Source organism: Mobula birostris, chromosome 8, assembly GCF_030028105.1.
Source record: "Mobula birostris isolate sMobBir1 chromosome 8, sMobBir1.hap1, whole genome shotgun sequence".
NCBI lineage: Eukaryota > Metazoa > Chordata > Chondrichthyes > Myliobatiformes > Myliobatidae > Mobula > Mobula birostris.
The window spans coordinates 91571000-91593403 of NC_092377.1; the positions used below are offsets into that span (position 1 = coordinate 91571000).

A 22404-nucleotide genomic window follows, 5' to 3' on the forward strand; every position below is an offset into this window, starting at 1 on the left:
CAGAAGTGGTGAATGTAGGTTCACTTTCAACATTCAAGAGGAACTTGGATAAGTACATAGATCAGAGGGGTGTGGAGGGCTATGTTCTAGGTGCAGGTCAAAGGACTAACAGGTCAGTATGCACTGGATGAGCCAAATGGCCTGTTTCTGTGCTGTAATGCTTTATGATTCTATGACTCTAACCCTTTTATTTTCATGTCAGTGATCCATCACACAGTTCGTCACAACTGGTGTAAACCCAAGGATTCCGGATGAAACACTCAGCCAGCCTCTCAGCAGCAGAGCAGGAGTTGGGCATCCAGAGCTTGGCCTCCAATCCACTCAGTTGTTACCATGGCTGGGGAGGAGATGGTGCAATGTTACAGGAAGGAACTGACCTGATGTTCAGCTGGTGTGAACAGGTGAAGCAGAAGGCAAGGGGTCTGGCTGGATACCTGAAGCCAATGCGAGGGGAAAGGCACTGAGTGGCTGAGGATGACTCTGACAAAATCAGTGGTAAAACTCCACTGGAATCCTGATAGCTCAGCTCAGACAGAAGGTCCATTCCCAACAACAATCCCACAGGCACTGAAACTTCTGTGTTCCTTGCTACTGCACCGGATTGCCTTTCTTGATCCTGAGCCTGAGAATCCGACTGGAGCAATTCCTGAGCAATGCTTGCATGTAAGTTGCATCTGCCGACATCCCCAGGTGTCCCAAAGGGTTTTACGTCCAACCAAATGCTTTTAAACTGCGGTCACTGTTGCGGCCAGCATTGGACACAGCAAGGTCCCACAGCTGAAGAAAACAAAATGGGCAGAGTGGCTGGGGGAATACTTTTAGGGCAAGACTCCACTCTGAAATGGTGCCACGGGATCCTCCACATCCAAATGAATGGGCAAAGTGGGTTCTCAGTTCAATGTCTCATTCAAGGGACCTCCATTCTGCAATTGTCTCTGGAATGAGATTGGGATCCATAACCATCTGGTGAAGGTGACGCTGTCAGCTGCTGCTTATACACCTGACAGGCACACTGCATCAATTTATATTCCAACACAAATTGGGTTGGCAAGTTAATTGGGCCATTGCGAATTGTCTCTCGTGTGTAAGAAAATGGTAGAATCTGGGGAGACAGATGGGACGTGTGTGGGATAAAGTGACTGCCAATGAAGGGTCTCAGCTCAAGATGTTGACTGTGTGTTCCTCTCCAGAGATGCTGCCTGACCTACTGAGTTCCTCCAGTTTTTTGTGTGTATTGCTCTGGATAAAGTGAGATTTGTGTGTAGGGTTAGTGTAAATGGGTACTTGAAGAGGGCACAATAGAACAAAGAGACTGTATATCAATATTATTTAGAATTCAGGAAAACGGGGTGAGATCATTGAAAAATTTGAGATCCTCATTGAGACCATGTGTAGATGTTGAGGTGTGTCCACTAATGAGGGAACCTTGAAGGAGGGAACACAGTATAAGATTGGGGAACTCACACACACAAATGGCTGGAGAAACTCTAAGCAACGCACACAAAATACTGGATGAGCTCAGCAGGCCAGGCAGCATCTATGGAGAAGAGTACAGTCAATATTTCAGCCGAGTCCCTTTGGCAGGACTTCCAGTGTCTGCGGACTTTCTCTTGTTTGTGGTTAGAGAAACTCTGCAGGTCAAGCAACATCAATGGAGAGGGATAAAGTGTCATCGTTTTGGGCCAAGCCCCCTTCCTCAGGACCGGAAATGAAAGGGGAAGAATAAGAAATGGTGAGGGGGGTGGGAGGAAGGAGTATAAGCTGGAAGGTGGTAGGTGAAAACATTTGAGGGGAAGGTAGGTAGGTGGGGGAGGTGGGAAAAGTAAAGGGCTGAAGAGGAAGGAATGTGATAGGAGACATGCCATTTAAAAACTGAGATGTGTTGGAATCCCTTCTCAATGTGGGTGATGAATCTCAGGAATTCTTTATCATGGAGAGTGTTAAGGCAGGGTTATTGGTATTTAATAACAATTAAATTGTTAATTATTTAATAATTAATTGAAGATGCAGTTAAGGAGTAGACTTTTTCAGATTAAGGAATCTTGGTTTCTGGGGAACTGGAACAGAAGTGGAGTAGACCAGCCATGATCATATTGAATGGTGGGTTAGGCTTGAGGGGGCAGGTAATCCACTCTGGTTCCCATTTTCATGCGTTCTTTTGTCTTCCAGCTGCATAAATCAATGACAACAGACCTTTTGAAGAATCTTCACTTCAGGAGAAGGAAAGATACATGAATAACTAAACCAGAATTTAATTCTGTTCAAAAAGGCCTGCAGAGGAGTCAAGATGATACACACAAAAATAGGCGGTCATTCCATAGCATGCCAGTTTAACATTCTGAATGAATCTGCTTGGGAATAAGCAGGAGCAAGGTACCACTCAATGAATCTGCTGCTATCTCCCGCAACAAAGCAAACCAGGCACACCCACTGAGCAGCTCACATCACTGGAAAGACTGCGAACTGCTTAAAACGACGAAGAGCCAATTAAATAGATCAGGCACAATTGTCAGAACTCGCCCACATTAGAAACAGAGGCAGAGGCAGAGCATACACAAGAAACAAGCTGACTGCACAGAGGAAGGATGAGTGTACCGGCAGCTGATGAGAGGCTTTGTGCTGCGCGGCATATCCGCGGACGGCTAAAGGAGAAGGAAAATGGAACAAATCTAAAGACACTCACAATTCAGGCCCGAGGGTTACAGCTGACTTGCTGCACTTCTGACACTGAAATCACAAACAACTTCCTCTATCACCATTGCTCCCTGCCAGCACCGTGCACTGGCTACCGACGCTGACAGGCAAGGCATGGAAGGATGCAGCCCTAATGCAGGCAAGTGGGCAGGAAGAGGAAGATGGGTAAGGGGCCTGTTGCTGCATTGTACAACTCAGTGCTGCACTCTGAAAACTGTGACCTCTGCCACCTAGAAGGACAAGTGTCTCAAGGGCAAGCATCCATCATCAACCTCACATGGTGGCACACGTGGCCCTTCAGACTTAGAAGGAATCACCACCTCTTCATCTCTGCTGGGTCAATATCCTCAAGCTTTCGATCTAGCTGTGGGACCTTCTTCACCACACAGATCACAGAGGCAACTCAGTGTCACCTTCTCAATGCCAACCGGGGATGGGCAATGAATGCCAACCCTATTGACTATGTCTGTTTCCCAGTTATTCCTTTTCATGATGGGAAACTTGAGAAAGTAGGACACCCCTGGACAGGAGGGAGTTGCTGTCCAAAGGTAAGGCTGAAAATGAATAGGTTTCCCTATCTCTCATCTCCACTGCAGCAGACGTGAGGATCCTAGGGAGGGTTGTGGTAGATGCTTGCACACTCTCTCTAGGTTTGAGGGGGAAGGAAATATTCCCTTAAGTCATGTTGCACCCATAGTTTATCATTCGCTCAAGAGACTGCCTGCTTAAAGAGCTTCTTGTGCAAGAATTTGAGCTCCAGGTCCTAATTGTGAAGCAACGTACGCAAAATGCTAGGGGAACTCAGCAGGTCAGGCAACATCGATGCAGGGGAAATAATCAGTCAACGTTTCAAGCCGAGGCCCTTCATCGGGACTGGTTAGGATGGGGGTAGAAGCCAGAACAAAAATGTGGGGAGGGAGAGGAGCACAAGCTGGCAGGTGATGGGTGAGTCCAGGTGAAGGGGGAAGTACTGTAGGTAGGTGGAGACAAGGGTTGGTAGAAGGGAGTGATATGAGAAGCTGGAAGGTAATGGTTGGAAAAAAAGCAAAAGGCTGAAGAGAAAGGAATCTGATAGGAGAGCACAGTAGACCATCGACCTATCATACACCAATCCTGGTCTTTATCTGAGGACGTTTGATCCTTAACAATGAATGTGGGGAGTGCCTATGCACATTGATACATAAGCAGGGGTCCCTCTGTTGGGATTTCTTTGCACTGTTCACAAACAGGACGGAGTGGACATTTACCTCATGTGATAATGGGATGTCATCAAGGTGCCTGGGAGATTATACACACCCTCCCCTATTGTGACCACATTCATTAAAAGTGCAGACTGGAAAAGCCGCTCCTTTGACTATAGACTGGCTTTAGATTGGTCAAAGTTGCAGGGAAGAGCAGGGGCAACTGATGAATCTAGCCTTTTTTTCCCCCTGTGCTGGCGTCCCACTGCCCACTCAGATACTTGGGCACAGACCAAGGAGGTTCTTGTGTGGCATGGGAGGGGGTGGGGTGGGGTGGGGTCAGCTTCCAGTGGATGGAGTTTCCCTTCACCACCACCCCCACCACCGCCTGGTGTTAGCAAACCCCTGAGCCCAGCATGCAGTAGTGTCCCAGCAAGACCAACAAGTCCCCATCAAGAGTGTCCCCATGCAGTAGCGTCCCAGCAAGACAAACGAGTCCCCACCATTCATTTCACAAATTTATCCTGGGTGATTCATTTTAGCCAGTAGTATCTACACAGAATCTCAGCAGATTTGCCTCTACAGCAAGTCTTTAGGATCACACAGAATGATCCTCAGCTGCTGAAAAGCAGATACATTGAAGGAGCATTCCAATCAGTTGTATTCCTCTGCTCCTTTCCCACATCTTCCCATCTCCTTCAGTCTGCGTTTGCTTTGACAACTTAGTGTTGAACCAGGTGCCACCAATTGTTAAAGCAAAACATTTCAGGCCACGACAAGCATTTTATCTCAGCCCCTCTCTACCCTTTTGCTTTCTGCCGGTGAGAAGAACATGTGGATTCATGGCACCTTGAATGACATTGAAAAGTTGACTGAAAGCTGACCTCATAGAAACATAGAAACATAGAAAACCTACAGCACAATACAGGCCCTTCAGCCCACAAAGCTGTGCTGAACATGTCCTTACCTTAGAAATTACCAAGGGTTACCCATAGCCCTCTATTTTTCTAAGCTCCATGTACCTATCCAAAAGTCTTTTAAAAGACCCTATCGTATCCACCTCCACCACCGCCACTGGCAGCCCATTCCACGCACTCACCACTCTCTGCGTAAAAAAAATTACCCTTGGCATCTCCTCTGTACCTACTTCCATGCACCTTAAAACTGTGGCCTCTCATGCTAGCCATTTCAGCTCTGGGAAAAAGCCTCTGACTATCCACACAATCAATACCTTTCATCATCTTGTACTCCTCTATCAGGTCACTTCTCATCCTTCGTCACTCCAAGAAGAAAAGGCCGAGTTCACTCAACCTATTCTCATAAGGCATGTTCCCCAATCCAAGCAACATCCTTGTAAATCTTCCCTGCACCCTTTCTATGGTTTCTACGTCTTTCCTGTAGTGAGGCAACCAGAAGTGAGCACAGTACTCCAGGTGGGGTCTGACCAGGGTCCTATATAGCTGCAACATTACTTCTCGGCTCTTAAACTCAATCCCACGATTGATGAAGGCCAATGCACCATATGTGCTCTTAACCACAGAGTCAACCGATGCAGCAGCTTTTGGGTGTCCTTTGGACTCGAACCCCAAGATCCCTCTGATCCTCCACACTATCAAGAGTCTTATCATTAATGCTATATTCTGCAATCATATTTGACCTACCAAAATGAACCACCTCACACTTATTTAGGTTGAACTCCATATGCCACTTCTCAGCCCAGTCTTGCATCTTGTCAATGTCCCACTGTAACTTCTGACAGCCCTCCATGCTATTCACAACACCCCCAACCTTTGTGTGATCAGCAAATTTACTAACCCATCCCTCCACTTCCTCATCCAGGTCATTTATAAAAATCACGAAGAGTAGGGGTCCCAGAACAGATCCCTGAGGCACACCACTGGTGACTGACCTCCATGCAGAATATGACCCATCTACAACCACTCTTTGACTTCTGTGGGCAAGCCAGTTCTGGATCCACAAAGCAATGTCCCCTTGGATTCCATGCCTCTTTACTTTCCCAGTAACCCTTGCATGGGGTACCTTATCAAATGCCTTGCTGAAATCCATATACACTACATCTACGGCTCTACCTTCATCAATGTGTTTAGTCACAGCCTCAAAAAATTCAATCAGGCTCGTAAGGCACGACCTGCCTTTGACAAAGCCATGCTGAGTATTCCTAATTATATTATACCTCTCCAAATGTTCATAAATCCTGCCTGTCAGGACCTTCTCCATCAACTTAACAACCACTGAAGTAAGAGCTTTGTCACTTCGGCTTGTGATGCAGATTATTAAGAATCTATTTACTATTCATTGTTATATCCAGGTTTATCATGGTATCAAATCAGAGGACTGCTTGGGATTTCTGTAGTTGACTAGTTGCTGTTGGGACTTCACAAGACATAATGTAATGTGTATTTAGTTTGCAGTCCATTCGGTAGCCTGGATGTAAGTGCTTGTCAAAGAGACAGAGCACATATTCCAAAATGATACTTCCTGTGCAGCAGTAGTTCACTGTCAGAGGTACTCAAGTCTTATGATTGAAGCATTAAGCAGAAGGTCCTCATGCACAGGAAATCCATCTCCCCATCCTCAGCGCAAGACTATGGCCTTGCTTCAAAAAGTAACTCTTGGGTTCTCCCTGGTGACCTCGTTGACTGACCAGTGTCTGAAAATATTTTATTCCTGATCAGGATCAGATACCTGATTGCTGCCTGTTCAAATTTACACTGTGCTTCTTACTTTAGGGCAGAACCTACATTCTAAGTATTGTTCCATGAGCCGCCAGCACTTCGCAAAGCTCTGTGGTGTGTGGGAATGGTAGGAAAGCATCATCTTTCTGATCTTTTACAGGGCTGCAAGTTAGTGGGACTATTTTAGTAGAAATAAGGTGATTAATAGAATTTAATTGTTTTTTAGAGCAGTAGCTCTATAAGGAAAAAGGTTGGGTTTACAATGGATGCTACAGCCACTTATACAGTAAATGGGCTGCTGTCTCCTTGAAGGGCTAAGTTGTTGTAAACCCTGATTCTGGCCTGCCTTATAGAAAATTCAAAACCTGAGGAGGATGATCATTCTCTCAGAGGGGAAGAGACAATCCACAATGTAATTACTGTCCAAAGATGCTGCGTGATGCAAGGGAGATCTGTTGAGATCATCTTTGGTGAGACAGGCGTAACGGGAACCCACCACAAACAAGCCTGGAGGAAGAGGACAGCACAGTGGTACCACGAGTAGAGCCACTACCTCCCTCTCTAGTGAACCAGGTTCAATCTTGATCTCCGGTGCTGTCTGTGTGGAGTTTGCATGTTCTCCTTGCGACCATGGGATTTTCCTCCAGATACTCCAGTTTTCTCCTACATTCCAAAGACGTGGGTTGGTTGGCCTCTGTAAGTTTCCATGAGTAAGTACTGTAGGTGATAGAATCTGGAGGGAGGGGGTTATTGGTGGGAATGTGGGGAAAACTCAAAAAGGGATTGGTGTAAATCTGGTGTTTGATGATAAGTGTAGACTTGATGAGCCGAAGGGCTTGTTTCTATGCTCTAAGGCTCTTCTCAGTAAACACCCAACTTTTTTAGTCACTCATAGGTATAACTAACAGGAAAAACATTTAATTCCAATTCCAATTTGCGGCAGTGAATGCATTTTCATTATTGTTTGGTAGAGAGCTCCAGACCTTGTTTGACCTTGTGGTGATGAAAGGATGGAGGCTGCTGTCCAATGAGATTGGTAAGTTCCTAATAAGGAACTCATTAGGTGGTGGTGTTCCCATGCTCCTGTTGCCCTTGTCTCTAGTGATGGGGGTTGGGGTGGAGAAAGTGTGTGACTTGGTGCACCACCCCTGGAGGTGGAAGATGTGGAGCTTAAGGTCAGTGGATGGAGTGCTATCTACTGGACTCTGTTGTTCTGGATACTATGGGGAGTTTTGGTGCAGACTTTCTGCTGGCCTGGAGTGGCTGCACTCTTCCAGGCTAATGGAAATCCAGCATCATATTCCTGATTTGTGATTTGGAGATGGTGGAAAGTATTTCAGAAGTCAGAAGGTGACTCACTCATCACATTTATATTCATGTTACTAGCCCAGTTAACGTTTTGATCAATGTAGATTCCCAATGACCTCGTATTCTGTGATGATACTGCTGGTAAATTCCAGAGAAGACCAGACTGCCACAATGGCCATTCACTTTTTTATTTTCAACCTTATGGGAGAAAATATAGGAGCTCAAAAGCCCAGACATCTGGACTCGGGAACAGTTTCTTCCCCACTGCTGTTACACTTCGGAATTAATCACCTCTTCCACGTCCCCCTCCCCAATGGTGCTGTCAAGTTCTTAGCCTCTTAGCTCTGCTATTCTCAGATGAACCAGGATTGTCACTTCAGCACCTCTTTTTGCACTGCTTCAGAATGCACTACAATCTTTGGACCATTCTGATACCGTGGGCTCTTTCTGCACCCATTGTTGTATTTATCGTTACCATGTATACTGATTACACTGTCAGCTTCACATGCACAAGGAATGTCACTGCAACCAGCTAAACTAATCTAGTATAACCTAAATGAGGAGCAGGAGTAGGCCACTTGGCCCCTCAAGCCTGTCCTATCATCCAATATGAGGAAATGGTTAGAGTTTGTATGGTTTGTGATGGTCATTGCCTTCATTTTAGAGGTGGGAATTGTTACTTGTCACTTATCAGCCTATGTCTGAGTGTGTCTTGTTAATTCCTCTTCACTTGCTGAATTAATGTGAATGGAATTGAACTTTGAACAATGAACATCCCCACTCTGACATTGTCATTGATGAAGTAGCTGTAGCTGAAGCTGGTTGGATGATCTGAAGAACACCAGCAGTGATTTCTTGGGGCTGATATGGTTGGCTCCCGACAGCCAAGATGATCTTCCTTTGTATTCGGTATGACTTCAGCCATTGGACTGTTTTCTCCTTGATTGCCAGTGGCACCATGGCATCTTGATGCCACACTCCATCGAGTGCTGTCTCAATCTTAAAGTCAATCACCCTCAGTTCTGGAAATCAGCTCATGGACCAAGGCAGTAATGAAATCTGGAGCCGACTTGTGCGGTCCAATCTCAACCTCAAATGCCAGTAACGTTTGAAAGTACGTGAGACTGCAGGTATTGGAACCTAGAGCAACACACAAAGCGCTGGAGACACTCGGCAGGTCTACTGGAGGGAAATGGACAGTCAGTACTTCGGGCTAAAACCCTTCATCTGGTTGAGCCCAGATAAAGAGTCTTGACCTAAAACATCAACTGTCCATTTCTCTCTACAGATGCTGCCTGACCCACTGAGCTCCACAAGCACTTTGTGTATTGCCAATAATATTTAACAACATTAATCTTCAGGATCTGTACTTGTTATCAATGAATAACAATTACATAGCAGGTGACTTTGCTTTCTGGCTGCTGTGATGGGGTCCTGAATTACCCCTATGAACTGTGCTTTTGAAAAGAGAGAGAGTTATTTAACACTGATATCTTGTTTTGAAAAGAGAGAGAGAAAGAAAGAGAGAGAGAGAGAGATGAAGATTAACTTTTGGACTGTCAGTTTAAGGCACGAGAATAACTTTTGGATTTCTACTGAGTTAGAGAGAGAGAGCATCGAGCAGCTCGTAAGTCGCTATGGTGACTGAGGGCGGCGTTATTTGATGGACAATCGATGTTATGATTTTTCGGCGGCGATCAGATAAATAGGAGATCAGATGATAGACCTCAGGCATATGATTTTGGACACTGAATGAGCTTTGTTGTGCCCACAGAAAAAGTGGGTTTTTGGCGGATTGATCAGTGGTTCGTGCAGTGAGAATAGGGAGTGACCGGTGGGGAGTTGTCCATGTGTCCAATCTTTGCCTGGGTTGATAGCTCCACCACAAGAAAAACAGTCTCCTTTGTTGTGGTCACAGTCGGTGACTTTTAAAGGATTTCAGAGGACAATGGGAAGATCGACGGCGTCAGCTCATCTGAAGACTCAAATCTCTCCCCCTCTCTCTCTCCATCACTACTCAATTCAACACCACGAACTGAACTGAACTTTACTCATTGTCGTAAGACTATCTATTTACCCCTAGACTTGAAGAAGCTTGGTTTTCATATATATATTTCCACACTTACTGATTTACTTACTTATATATATTCATTGCTAACCTGTTTGATTTATCTACATTTATATTACTGTATTGTGTAGTTATGAGTAAATATTATTAGTTAATAGCAATACTGGACTCCAAAGTGTTTTCTATCTCTGCTGGTTCTTTAACCAGTCACGGGGTAATCAGCTCCTTTGTCATCCATTTTATGTTTTATGAATTAGGAGTCCCAAGTGTCACCCTTTCAACCCTGTTTGGAAGAGGTAGGGACTGTGTACAGAAAGCTCTCAGTAGAAGCTTATTGGCAAATGCTGGAACAAGTCTTCTCGTTATGGGAGTGAAGTCAGGCCACTTACAGTACACGAGCCAACAAAAAAAGAGTTTGCCTTTATTTCATGTCCTTTGTTGACTAGGGGTTGAACTCAAAAAATCGCAAGATTCTTGCAAGATGCCGTTACTGGAAAATGGATGGGAAATATCAGAAGAGGACTCACATCGCCTCTGAATTTTGGAGCCCCGTGCAGTGAGAAGAGTGATTTGTAGAATGTCCTATATTTTCAGGAGCAGAAGATCTTGTAGCAGCAGTGCACATAATAACATGAAAGGTTTGCTAAGGTGCTACACTATGTAATACTTTGCTATAATCAGGAATTCTTTTGTATTTCCATCACGCAACATCAGGAAGATGTACAGTATATTATTCTTGCAGCAGAGAAATATCAAGCGGATAGGTAATAGTACCGAGGCACTATGAAAACAAGAGGATATATAATAGCTCTATCACAGACCACAGAGGAGGTTTATAATGCTAAGACACAGTAAAAACAGAAGCACATGAAATAATCTGCTTACCTGCCAATCAGCAGAAACTCTCCCAGCACCCCAAGTCTTCTCATTGCTATCAGCAGGCCTCTCACCGTCATGCCCTCGCAGAAGCAGACGACAACCCTCGCCTTCGGCAGCCGCTCCCTTAGTTTTCTCAGCAGTCGGTCGAAGGTTTTCTCCCCAGCGTTGCTGTAGATTTTACCCGAGTGAGCAATGCAGAGCCCCTCCAGTGCTGCTAATTCCTTGAAAGCCTCCATCCCGCTCTCTCCATAGTTCCCTAAAACAAAGATGGTACAAAGATGAGACAACATGGATGATGATGGTGGTGTGAGATCATCACATAACCACTAGAGGCAGTGTATTTCATGAGTACTCCCACCTCTGCTTCACAGGGTTAAGGGTTCAAATCCCACTTGTACACATAGTTGAGACTGTTACTCCTGCACAGTGGAGATGGAGGTTTATACTGCTGGAGCAACAATCCTTAGATAAAATGATAAAATTAGGTTAATCTGATCTCTACAGAAGACACAAAAGATCCCTTGTCACTATATTCTCAGGGAGCAAGTGTTGTCTTCCTGCTAACTTGGTGAATATGCGTCCTCCAATAAACTTTGCAGACATTAATCTAGTCATTTATCTCTGGTTTGGGGCTTTTGCTGTTAACAAATTTGATGCCATATTTACAATAGTGATAATGTGTCAAACATATCCACAAAACATCCAGCAGCACCTTGAAGTTGTGAATAACATGGTAAAAATTCAACTCAACAATCTCCAAGTGTTTAACATCTCATGAACGAATGCTTTGTTGTTCCTGAGAAACATTTAAGTTGTCTTAAACACTTCAGTTATTTGGTGCAACACTGCTTTGTGCACTAATTGTATGGGTTTGTGAGAGAAATTTATTTCCATTGTTTGTTTTTGGTTTTATGATTTTCACAATGCAGACGGCCTAACTATGGTTCAGATTCCAGTACCAAGATGAAACCAATACAGTTCTGCACACCTTATTCACTCTAGGCAGAAGGCAGAAAGCTGGCTGCTTGAGTAGTGGCATCCACACTAGACTTTGAGGTGAGTTGTCCCAGGTTCGAATCCAGCCAGCCCCTTACAGGCTATCCACCGTGCCGGGTTAAGCATCAAGCTAGCAACTCGGCCTCGTAGAAAAAACAGGCAAGTGCTAAAGAGAGACGGCAAGGCTGCTGCCCAATGCGCCACAAGGGTCTGAGAGGAATAACAACAAGGAGGAGAGAAGGCTTTCGATCTGGAGGAGCAGTGTGTGATTAGCTGTGTTGGCATGTGATTGACAGCTGAGATGTTACTGACAGTTTCGTTTAAATAAGAGAGCAGAGTTGTGCAATGTTCAGAACATGGTAGTAACCCCCTACAGCGATCAGTTCCCCTTGATGTGAGGAAGGAGAATTGGAAGTGTCATGAGGAAGTGATTAAAAAATCCAGTGGAGGAAGGCAACCAATAATCTCACAGAAGCATCATTAGTTATGTAGTGCATTTAAAGGAGGGCCCTCTCGGGGGCATGATCAGTCAAAAATAGATGCTGTACAAAATCTGGAGATAATGGGAGAGGTGAAGCACAATTGGCTGAAGGAGTTGACGTGCTGGTGAAGCAAGAAGGTTCAAGGAAGGAATTACAGAATGCTGTGAAATTCCTTAAAGAAATAATGTAAGTTACAACACTTTACAAAGAGCTGTTTAATATAAACAGTGGCACTAGTTCACATGGCTCCTTAAACCTGCCTCGCATTAATTACAATCATGCCTGATTTCAGCTGCAATTTCTTGTTGACCGGTAGTAAACTTTCTCCCACTGGGTTGTTAAAAACCTATGTCATATTTCCCCAAAAACATTCAAAGACTATTTCCAATAACCTCGAAGGAAGAGAGATCCAAAGAATCTCAACCCTAAGAGAAAAATTCTCTTCTCTGTCTTCAATAGAGCTCTGGTTACTTTTAAACAAAACCCACTAGTTCTAGATTATCCTAGAAAGGAAACATCCTCATCACATCTACCCTGTCAAGTCTCCTCTCATTCTTATAAAACCCAGAGGATGTGGAACAGAATATAGGCTTATAAACTACATGGAACTTGTTTTCTCTGTTGTTATCATAACTGGCCATTTTGTGATATGTGATATCTTGTATAATGGGATCTCAAAGTTACATCGAGATGCAATCAGTACTTAGGCAGGGGGAATTTGGAGATATGGACCAAACATGGGCAAAGGAGTCTACGCTGGTGGGCACCATGGCAGGAATGGATGAGTTGGGTCTGTTTCCAAGCTGTTTTACTCTGTGATTCTAGTTACTTCTCCAGTAAATTCAGAGGTTTATCAGATCCAAATTCCCCATTGCAGTCAGTCTGAGCTGGCATTGCAAATCAATGCTGTTGTTGGTTGCCATTGTTTGGTCTGTTATGGTATTGTCCAGTGTTTTACACTTGGTGCTGAACCACAATCAGTTCTGGCATGTTTCACATACTGGCAGTAAAGTTATTCTGATTCTAATTCTGTTGTGTAGCCCAGCCTGTCTGAAAGTTTTGAACTACCTCTTGGCAACCATTTTTACAACTTGTATTTGTAACACATACAAAATGCTAGAGGAACTCAGCAGGTCAGGCAGCATCTATAGAGAGGAAAAAAAAATGATGTTTCAGACCGACACCCTTCATTGGGACTCAATCAACTTTCATTTGTAATGCTTTTGAAAATCAGTACATATACCATGGATGTAGTTGTAACCTTTAAGTGCACTAAACTCTTGGAAGACCAATGTGAACTAAAAGTAGGTTGGAAATTCTGTTTTGTCATTAGGAACCAAATGGAGGGATATAGGGGTTACGCTGAAATATCCAAGCATGTTGTGACCTGACAGGAAATGCTGAAAGACCTGTTTATATAAACACAAGAAAACTTCTCTGCTGTGAGTCACCCATCTGTGACACCGGCTCAGTTTTGCTTTGTCTATCAGAGGCTAACCTGCCGGATTCGTCCAACCACCCTGCATTTTGCAACATTTTACAATCTTTATCATCACCCTCTAACTTCTCCCATTCACTCACTGAGTGGTTGGACTCTAAACATATTCCCTCATCCAGTTACAAGTATTCTCTTTGTTTTATCTATTAATCTCCTCAATCTTCTCTACAATTTAAAAGCATACGCTCCCAATTCTAGCGAAAAGTTTTTGAACTGAACCGTGAACTGTTTCTTTTTCAAGAAACATCCTGATCTGCTGAGTGCTTCTGGCATTGTGGTTCATATTTTTGGCACCTGCTGTTTCCTTGAATTGTATGAACCTTCTTTGGGCTCCAACAATATGCCTTTCACCAAAGATTTACAAGTTCAGCGTGTAAGGTCCAAGGATGGTATTGAAACGACTCATACACCAATCTCATGAATGGAGTCTGTTCATATAATCTGTATTGGGCACCAAAATGTTAATAAGAATTAAGTCAGATATATAAATATTTGAACAGAGTCTGAAACCAGGATTAATTCAAACTCAGCAGGATTCTGAAAATGGTAAATGTAGGAGCCATCACGAGAGAAACTCATTCTTCATCTTTTCTGAATACAGATAAGCTAAAATATTTTCCCCATCAGTCCATTTTTCTTTTGCTAATGGTTGAGCAATATGCATTACCTTTATAGATTGTTTATGATTCCTGTAGCAGGCAAACAGGACGAAGGTGCTACAATCGAAGCAGAGTCTTTGTCACATTACTATGGGTATTATTAAATGAGGAATGTCCAAGGAAACCTCAGTATTGTGGATAGAACTGTGCCACATTCTAGGTGATTGTCAAGATAATTTCAGTTCCAAATCAACAGAGTTAAACAGCAGGTAATGACTGAAGTCAGGGAATAGCTTGCAAGAGAACTGTGGACAGAGTTATTCACCTGAACAGAAAGCAGTGAATAAGAATGGATGAGATAGTTACAGCAGTGGGTCAAAGCAGTGTAGGCACAGAAAATGCTGGGAACACTACATGGGAAAGGTTGCATCTGTGGGAAAAGAAATCGAGTTAACACCTCTTGTTGAAGTCCCTTTGTCAGGACTGGGAAGGGGACAATAGAAACTTGTGAAGCTGCCCCCTCATGTCTTCTCCTATCATTTTGGATCTCCCCCTCCCCCTCCAACTTTCAAATCCCTTACTCACTCTTCCTTCAGTTAGTCCTGACGAAGGGTCTCGGCCTGAAACGTCGACTGCACCTCTTCCTACAGATGCTGCCTGGCTTGCTGCGTTCACCAGCAACTTTATGTGTGAAGCTGTAGAGGGGCTTGGGGGAGGGGGGTGGATCTGACTGGTGAGCCAAGGGTGATCATGGGGATAAGCTGTAAACAAGATTATCTGGTCGAAGAGTGAATAGGAGTAGTTAGAAAGTGGGAACACAGCCAGAAGGACATAGGAAAAAAAGAAAAAAATGTGGATCCGAAAGACAGTTATCCATTTGGGGGTGACATGGAAGCTTAGTGGTTAGTGTTACACTGTTACCGAGTCAGTGACCCAACTTCAATTCTGCTGTCTGTAAGCAGTTTGTATGTTCTCTCCATGAATGCGTAGTTTCACCAGTGGACTCACTTTCAAACACCAGAGGGCATATGTACAAAGTTAAGGGAGGGAAGTTTAGGGGAGGCATCAGGGGTAAGTTTTTTACACAGAGGGTTGTGGGTGCCTGGAATGACTTGCCAGGGATGGTGGTGGAGGCTAAAACATTGGGGGTATTTAAGAGCCTCTTGGACAGGCACATGGATGAAAGAAAAATAGAGGGTTATGGGGTAGTGTGGGTTTCGTACTTTTTTTTAAGGAACATATGGGTCGGCACAGCATCAAGGGCCGAAGGGCCTGTAGTGTCTAGTGACTCTTCATCTCATGTTCTTGATATTTATGGCTTATTTATTTATTCTTATTGGTTCCCCTTTTGCATTTGCAGTTTCTTGTCTTTTGAGCTTGGGTTGAATGCCCTAGTTGGGTACTCTTTCATTGATTCTGTTATAGTTGTTATTCTATAGATTTATTAAGTATGTCCACAAGAAAATGAACCTCACTTTGAACTTTGAATTGTTTCCTGCAGGTGCTTTGGTTTCCTCCCACATTGCAAAGGCATACGGGTGAGCAGCTTAATTGGTCACATGGGTGTAATTGGGCGACAAGGGTTCATTGGGCCAGAAGGATCTTTTACTGTATCTCTAAATAAAAATAAATATAATTAATATTCTCATCTTCATCTCTACCTATCCATGCCTTTGCCATACAGTTAACCAGAAATAGCCAAGTAACACCCTGCTCTTCAACATTGCCCCCTCCAGCCCTGATCACCACCATCAACATCCTAAGAAGGCTGTGAACTACAGAGGTATAACTAGAGCAGGGTTGACAAGTCCCTCACCTCCAGACCTTTTGAGAACTCCACACCAAGTACAAGGAATAAGGCAGAAATATCAAGGAATACTACTTGCACACAGACAGACAGAGCCATTAAGCAGCATAGCATTGTCAAGTTCAGAATAGTTAATGTTCAGAGTCTATGTCACTGGAAGAGACATGTACTCTCTCTATCACTGGCACCGCATATCTGGAATAAATACGGATGACAGAACACATCATGGTAATTCACAAAGATTACTTCAAGAACACTTCTGAGCTTCACAGCTTCAGTCATGGGAAGAACAAAGCAGGAATAATTCAAGTAAACATTTGTCATCTCTGTGCTAAAATTCTGGAGTACCCTCGATAACATGATCATCACCAGCATGCGGACTGCAACAGATCAACAGACCGTATTCCCTTCCCATGCTGACTCCCAATGGGGAAGTGACTTTGTCAGAGGCAAAATCCCAGAAACCAAAAAAAAAGTTTACACTCTTGATTAAGGTAGGAATTTTGACCAATTTATGGAGAAGTAATTCGGCATACCTTTGGTATATAATTACAATACTCCCAACAAGGAATCCCATCACCATGTTGTTGAAGTCACCAAAGAGTGGGCAACAAATGCTGGCGTTACCATGATACCACAAAACTCACTATTTTAAAGCCATACATTCTGCTCCCTTGTAAATTTCTGTGTCTCAGAGTCGTGACAGCACAGAAGCAGACTACTCGGCCACCACGCCCATGCTAATCGTTTTGTCCATCTACACTATGTCTATTTTCGGACTGGGTTTAACTCTACCTTTCCTACTCAATTGTCTGTCTACATTAAATTAAGTAACTGCACCTGATTCTGCCACCTCCTTTGGCAGTGTATTCCAGATATCAACCCATCTCTTTGTGAAAAACCCACTTATCAAATCTTGTTCCTCTCACCTTAATTCTATGCTGTCTTGTTTTAAATACTTCTACTATCTACCCTAGCCACACCTCTCATAATTTTATGCACTGCTATAACAATGCCTGCATTAAAAATGGATTGTTAAAGCAAACCAGTCCTATCTCAGACTCCAGTAAACTGCTAGGTGTACTGCGGAGAGCATTCTAACCAGTTGCATCACTGTCTAGTATGGAGGGGCCAATGCAACTCTCTGCAAACTCAGCCAGGTACATCATGGGCACTAGATCCCACACCTTCGAGGACACCTCCAGCAGGCAATGCCTCAGAAAGTCAGCATCCATCATTAAGGACCCTCACCACCCAGGACATGCTCTCTTCTCATCGCTACCATCAGGGAGGTGACACAGGAGCCAGAAGACATGCACTCAATGGTTCAGGGACAGCTTCTTCCCCTTCACCTCAGATTTTTGAACAGAACATGAACCCATGAACACTGCCTCACTTTTTGCCCCTTTTCTGCACTACTTATGTATTTTTAAAAATATTTTTACTGTAACTTATAGTAATTTTTTATGTATTGCACCGTACTGCTGCTGCAAATAACAAATTTCATGACATATGTCAGTGATAATAAACCTGATTCTGATTCTGTACCTAGAGGTTCATCCTGGCAAGTAGTAATGAATTGTCTATATCAAAGTGCCAAAATTCCAGCAGCCGTAATTACATCTTCATGCCAGAGGAGGCGCCACAGTTCCTCCACCAGAAGGAGTGTATAATCTTAATTTGATAGGAAAGAGGGCATGCAAATTTATAATGGAAAATTGTGACAAGAAGGATAGGTTGTCTTAAAATTTTTATTATGTTACATGGACCGATAAAACGCCAGGGATATAATCAGAGGAGGACTTACACGCCAGAAATGGTTCAACCTCAGTTTTCAATTAAATAGAACTTAATTGATGGTGTAAAAATAAAATCGAGACAGCCACATGAGAAATGGCTGTTCATTAGCTGGTAGCTGTCAAAAGTGAGTTTTAAATGAATCTAAATTGTATTCAGTCAGTGTGCACTGCTGATTCCTCAGTTCACAGGCAGAAGATTATATGTCCCAGCCTTCCAATTATCCAGCACTTGAACTTCTAAGGTCCTGTTGGATGACTTGGCTGGAGAGCTGAAGTGTGAACAAATTATACAGAATCTCTATCACCCCATTTCTGCATCCCATAGAGAAGACTACATTCAAATTTAGATTCATTTTATTTATCACAAGTACATAAAAACATACAGTAAAAAGTCTCATTTGTGTTCACAATCAACGCAATGCAGGGACATTATACAGTGCAGAAGTTTGTAAGTCATAATATTTATGCCTCCGTTTTGTTGAGTCAACCCATTTAGCTGCACTCTGCAGCTCATTCCTAATAGTAATTTGATTTTGCCTTTTGCGTGTTCATCCATTTCATTTTGGGAAGTAATTATTAAGACTGCTTCCAACATTTTTACTGGCTTAAGATCATGAAAACATAAAAACTTTCAGTTTGGAAAATAATCTGCTCATCTCCTTATAGAATATTTACCAATTGCTTTGGGTCCTTGTCTTGTGGAAAGGAACTCCCAGATTCCAAGCAACGCACACAAGATGCTGGAGGAACTCAGCAGGCCAGGAAGCATCTATGGGGAAAAGTACAGTCAACATCGGCCCAAAACTCAGTCCTGTCGAACAGTTTCAGCCCGAAATGTCGACTATACTCTTTTCCGTAGATGCTGCCTGGACTGCTGAGTTCCTCCAGCATTTTGTGTGCATTGCTCAGGTTCCCAGCACCTTCAAATTTTCTCTTGTTTCAGAATCAGAATCAGGTTAATATCACTGGCATATGTCGTGAAATTTGTCAGGAAAAACTTGCCAGTTAAAGCAACCTTGCTTCAGTTTATTCACTTTTCGGGACCTAGGTTCAGTAGACAGTGTTTATTGGCCATCTCGAGTTATCCTTAAGGACTTATGCAGGTTGGGAGAATGGGCAAGGAAGTGTCAGATGGGATATAGAGTAGGGAAGTGTATGGGCATGCACTTGACAGAAGGAATAAGGGCATAGTCTTTTTAAATGGGAAGAAAATGCAGAAATCAGAGGTACAAAGGACTTTGGAGTCCTTGAGCAGAATTTCCTAAAGGTTAACTTGCAGGTTGAGAAGGTGGTAAGGAAAGTTAGTGCAATGTTAGTATTTATTTCTGGAGTACAGGTACTGGAATATAAAAGCCAGGATTTAATGCAAAGGCTTTATAAGGCATTGGTCAGACTGCACTTGGAATGATGTGAGCAGTTTTGAATCAGAATCAAAATCAGGTTTCTATGTGTATATTGAACAGAATAAAAATAGAGCAAAAACAGAAAATAATATTTATTTTTAAAAAGTGAGGTAGTGTTCATGGGTTCAATGTCCATTTAGGAATCAAATGTTAGAGGGTAAGGAGCTGTCCCTGAGTTGCTGTGTGGGTGCCTTCAGGCTTTTATACCTCCTTCCTGACGGTAACCCTATGAAGGCTAGTACCCAAGATGGAGCTGATGAATTTTACAACTTTCTGTAGCTTCTTTCGGTCCTGTGCATTAGCACCCACCCCAACTACCTACCCCCCCCCCCCACCTGCCATACCGGATAGTGATGCTCTCCACGGTACATCTAGAGAGGTTTTTGAGAGTTTTATTTTGATCCCTATCTACGGAAAATTGTGCTAGCATTGGAGAGGCTCCAGAGGAGTTTGGAGTTTGGAAGAATGGGGGGGGGGGGAGAATCTCATTGCAGTTTATCAAATATTGAAAGGCCTACATAGAGCAGATGTGGAGAGGATGTTTCTGATAGCGGGGGAGTTTAGGACCAGAGGGCACAGCCTCAGTAAAAAAAGGTCATCCCTTTAGAACAGAGATAAGGTGGAATTTCTTTAACCAGAAGGTGGTGAATCTGTGGAATTCATTGCCACAGACAGCTATGGAGGCCAAGTCATTAGATATATTTAAAGCGGACGTTAATAGGTCCTTGATTACTAAGGGCATCAAAGGTTAAAGGGAGAAGGCATGAGGATGGGGTTCAGAGAGATAATAAATCAGCCATGATGGAATGGCAGAGCAAATGATGGGCAGATTGGCCTAATTCTGCTCCTATGTCTTGTGGTCTTACAGGAAATAGTGAAGAGCCATCCTCCTGTATCAAGTAAGCTTCAATTATACTGATGCCCAAAAAGAATGTAGTAACCTTCCTCAATGACTATCGTCCAATAGCACTTACGTCAACCGTGATGAAGAGTTTTGAGAGGTTGTTGGTGAAACATAGCAACTCCTGCCTGACTTGGATCCACTCCAATTTGCCAACCATCACCACAGGTCTACAGCAGATGCCATTTCATCGGCTCTTCACTCAAACCTGGAACATCTGGGCAGTGATGTTGCATACCTCAAAGTGCTCTTTATTGATCATAGCTCTGCATTCAATACTATCATCCCCTCAAAACTAATCAATAAGCTCCAAAAACCAGACCCCAATACCTCCTTGTGCAATTGGATCCTTGATTTCCTCACTTGCAGACCCAAGTCAGCTCAGATTGGCAACAACATCTTCTCTATCATCTCCATCAGCACCACCAGGCTGTGTGCTTAGCCCCCTGCTCTCCTTGCTTTAGACTTATGACTGTGTGGCTAAGCACAGCTCCAATGCCATATTTAAGTTTGCTGATGGCACCAGTGTTACTGGCCGAATCAAAGGAGGTGATGAAATGCACATAGGATGGAGATTGAAAACCTCTCACTCAATGCCAACAAGACCAAGGAGCTGATCATTGACTACAGGAGGAGGAAGCTGGAGTCCATGAGCCAGTCCTCATCGGGGTATCAGAGGTGGAGAGGGTCGGCAACTTTAAGTTCCTTGGTGTTATCATTTCAGAGGGTCTGTCCTGGGCCCGGCGTGCAAGCGCCATCACAAAGAAGGCATGGCAGAGCCTCTACTTTCTGAGAAGTTTGCGAAGATTCAGCATGACATCTAAAACCTTGACTAACTTCTATGGATGAGCGGTGAAGAGTATACTGAAGGGTTGGATCATGGCTTTGTATGGAAACACCAATACCCTTGAATGGAAAAGCCCACAAAGAGTAATGGCTGCAGCCCAATCCATCACCAGTAAAGCCCTCCCCACCATTGAGCACATCTACAAGGAGCACTGTTGCAGGAAAGCAGCATCCATCATCAAGGTCCCCATCATTCAGGCCATGCCCTCTTCTCACTGTTGCCAGCAGGAAGGCAGTACAGGAGCCTCAGGACACAAACCACCAGGTTCAGGAACAGTTATTATTCCTGAACCACCAGGCTCTTGAACCAGAGGGGATAATTTCACTTATCCCAACTCTGACCTGTTCCCACAACCTATTAGATGCACTTTCAGGGACTTCTCACCTCATGTTCTCAGTATTTATTGTTTATTTATTTATTTTTCTGTCTATCTGTCTATCTATTTATCTATTTTTTATTTATTTGTCTGTTTGTCAGCTATTATTATTATTATTTTGTATTTTTTTATTTTTGTATTTGCACAGCTTATTGCCTTTTGCACTCTGGTTGTTTGTCCATTTTGTTGTGTGTGGTTTTCCATTGATTCTATTGTGTTTGCCATGAATGCCTGCAACAAAATGAATCTCAAGTTGGTATTTACTTTGAACTTTAAACATTGGTCTGATGGTCTTTTAGAAGTGGTGAAAAAGCCTCTTATAGCAGGACAGTCCTGACTGAAATGCTCCCACCAATTTGTTGGGTAGAGAGTTCCAGGATCGGGAACCAGTGACGATGAGGGACTGGAACTGCATTTCCAAGATAAGATGATGTGTGACTTGGAGGAGACAGCATTGACTCTCTCAGTGTGGCACTGAATGGATAATGTGTTCAGGTGCAACTTGAACCTACGTATATGTTTGTGACTCAGAGAGAAAAATGCCTCTGATTGAACCACAGTTAACACAATAATGACAAATGCACAAGATATGTTTACTTTGCGCTACCTCATTGGCAAATTTAATTGTAACTAGGGCTTATTAGAGTTCAGCTCAGTCCTATTTGAAATGAAGTTTTAGTTCCAGTCAAATGGCAGGAGCTCATCTTTGAAGTTCATCAACTCTTGAATATCTGCAGCTTTCCCACCAATAAATCATCTGTGAGAACATCGTCTTTGTTCCAGCATTTGTTAGGATGACTGAAAGCAAATCTGGTTGTTTTAGCACATTGGAATTAGCCCTATTTCAGGTGGTTTTCCTGTAATTTCACG

The 22404-nt window shown here is 43.4% G+C and overlaps 1 protein-coding gene across 1 annotated transcript in view; it reads right to left on the reverse strand.

The window, feature by feature from the left end:
• LOC140202015 (metabotropic glutamate receptor 1-like) overlaps window positions 1–22404 on the reverse strand; it is a 195872-nt gene that overhangs the window by 149650 nt on the left and 23818 nt on the right. The window contains exon 2 of the mRNA XM_072266881.1: window positions 10833–11082. Within this exon, the coding sequence (XP_072122982.1) occupies window positions 10833–11082 (250 nt within the window). The remainder of the gene's footprint in view (window positions 1–10832; window positions 11083–22404) is intronic.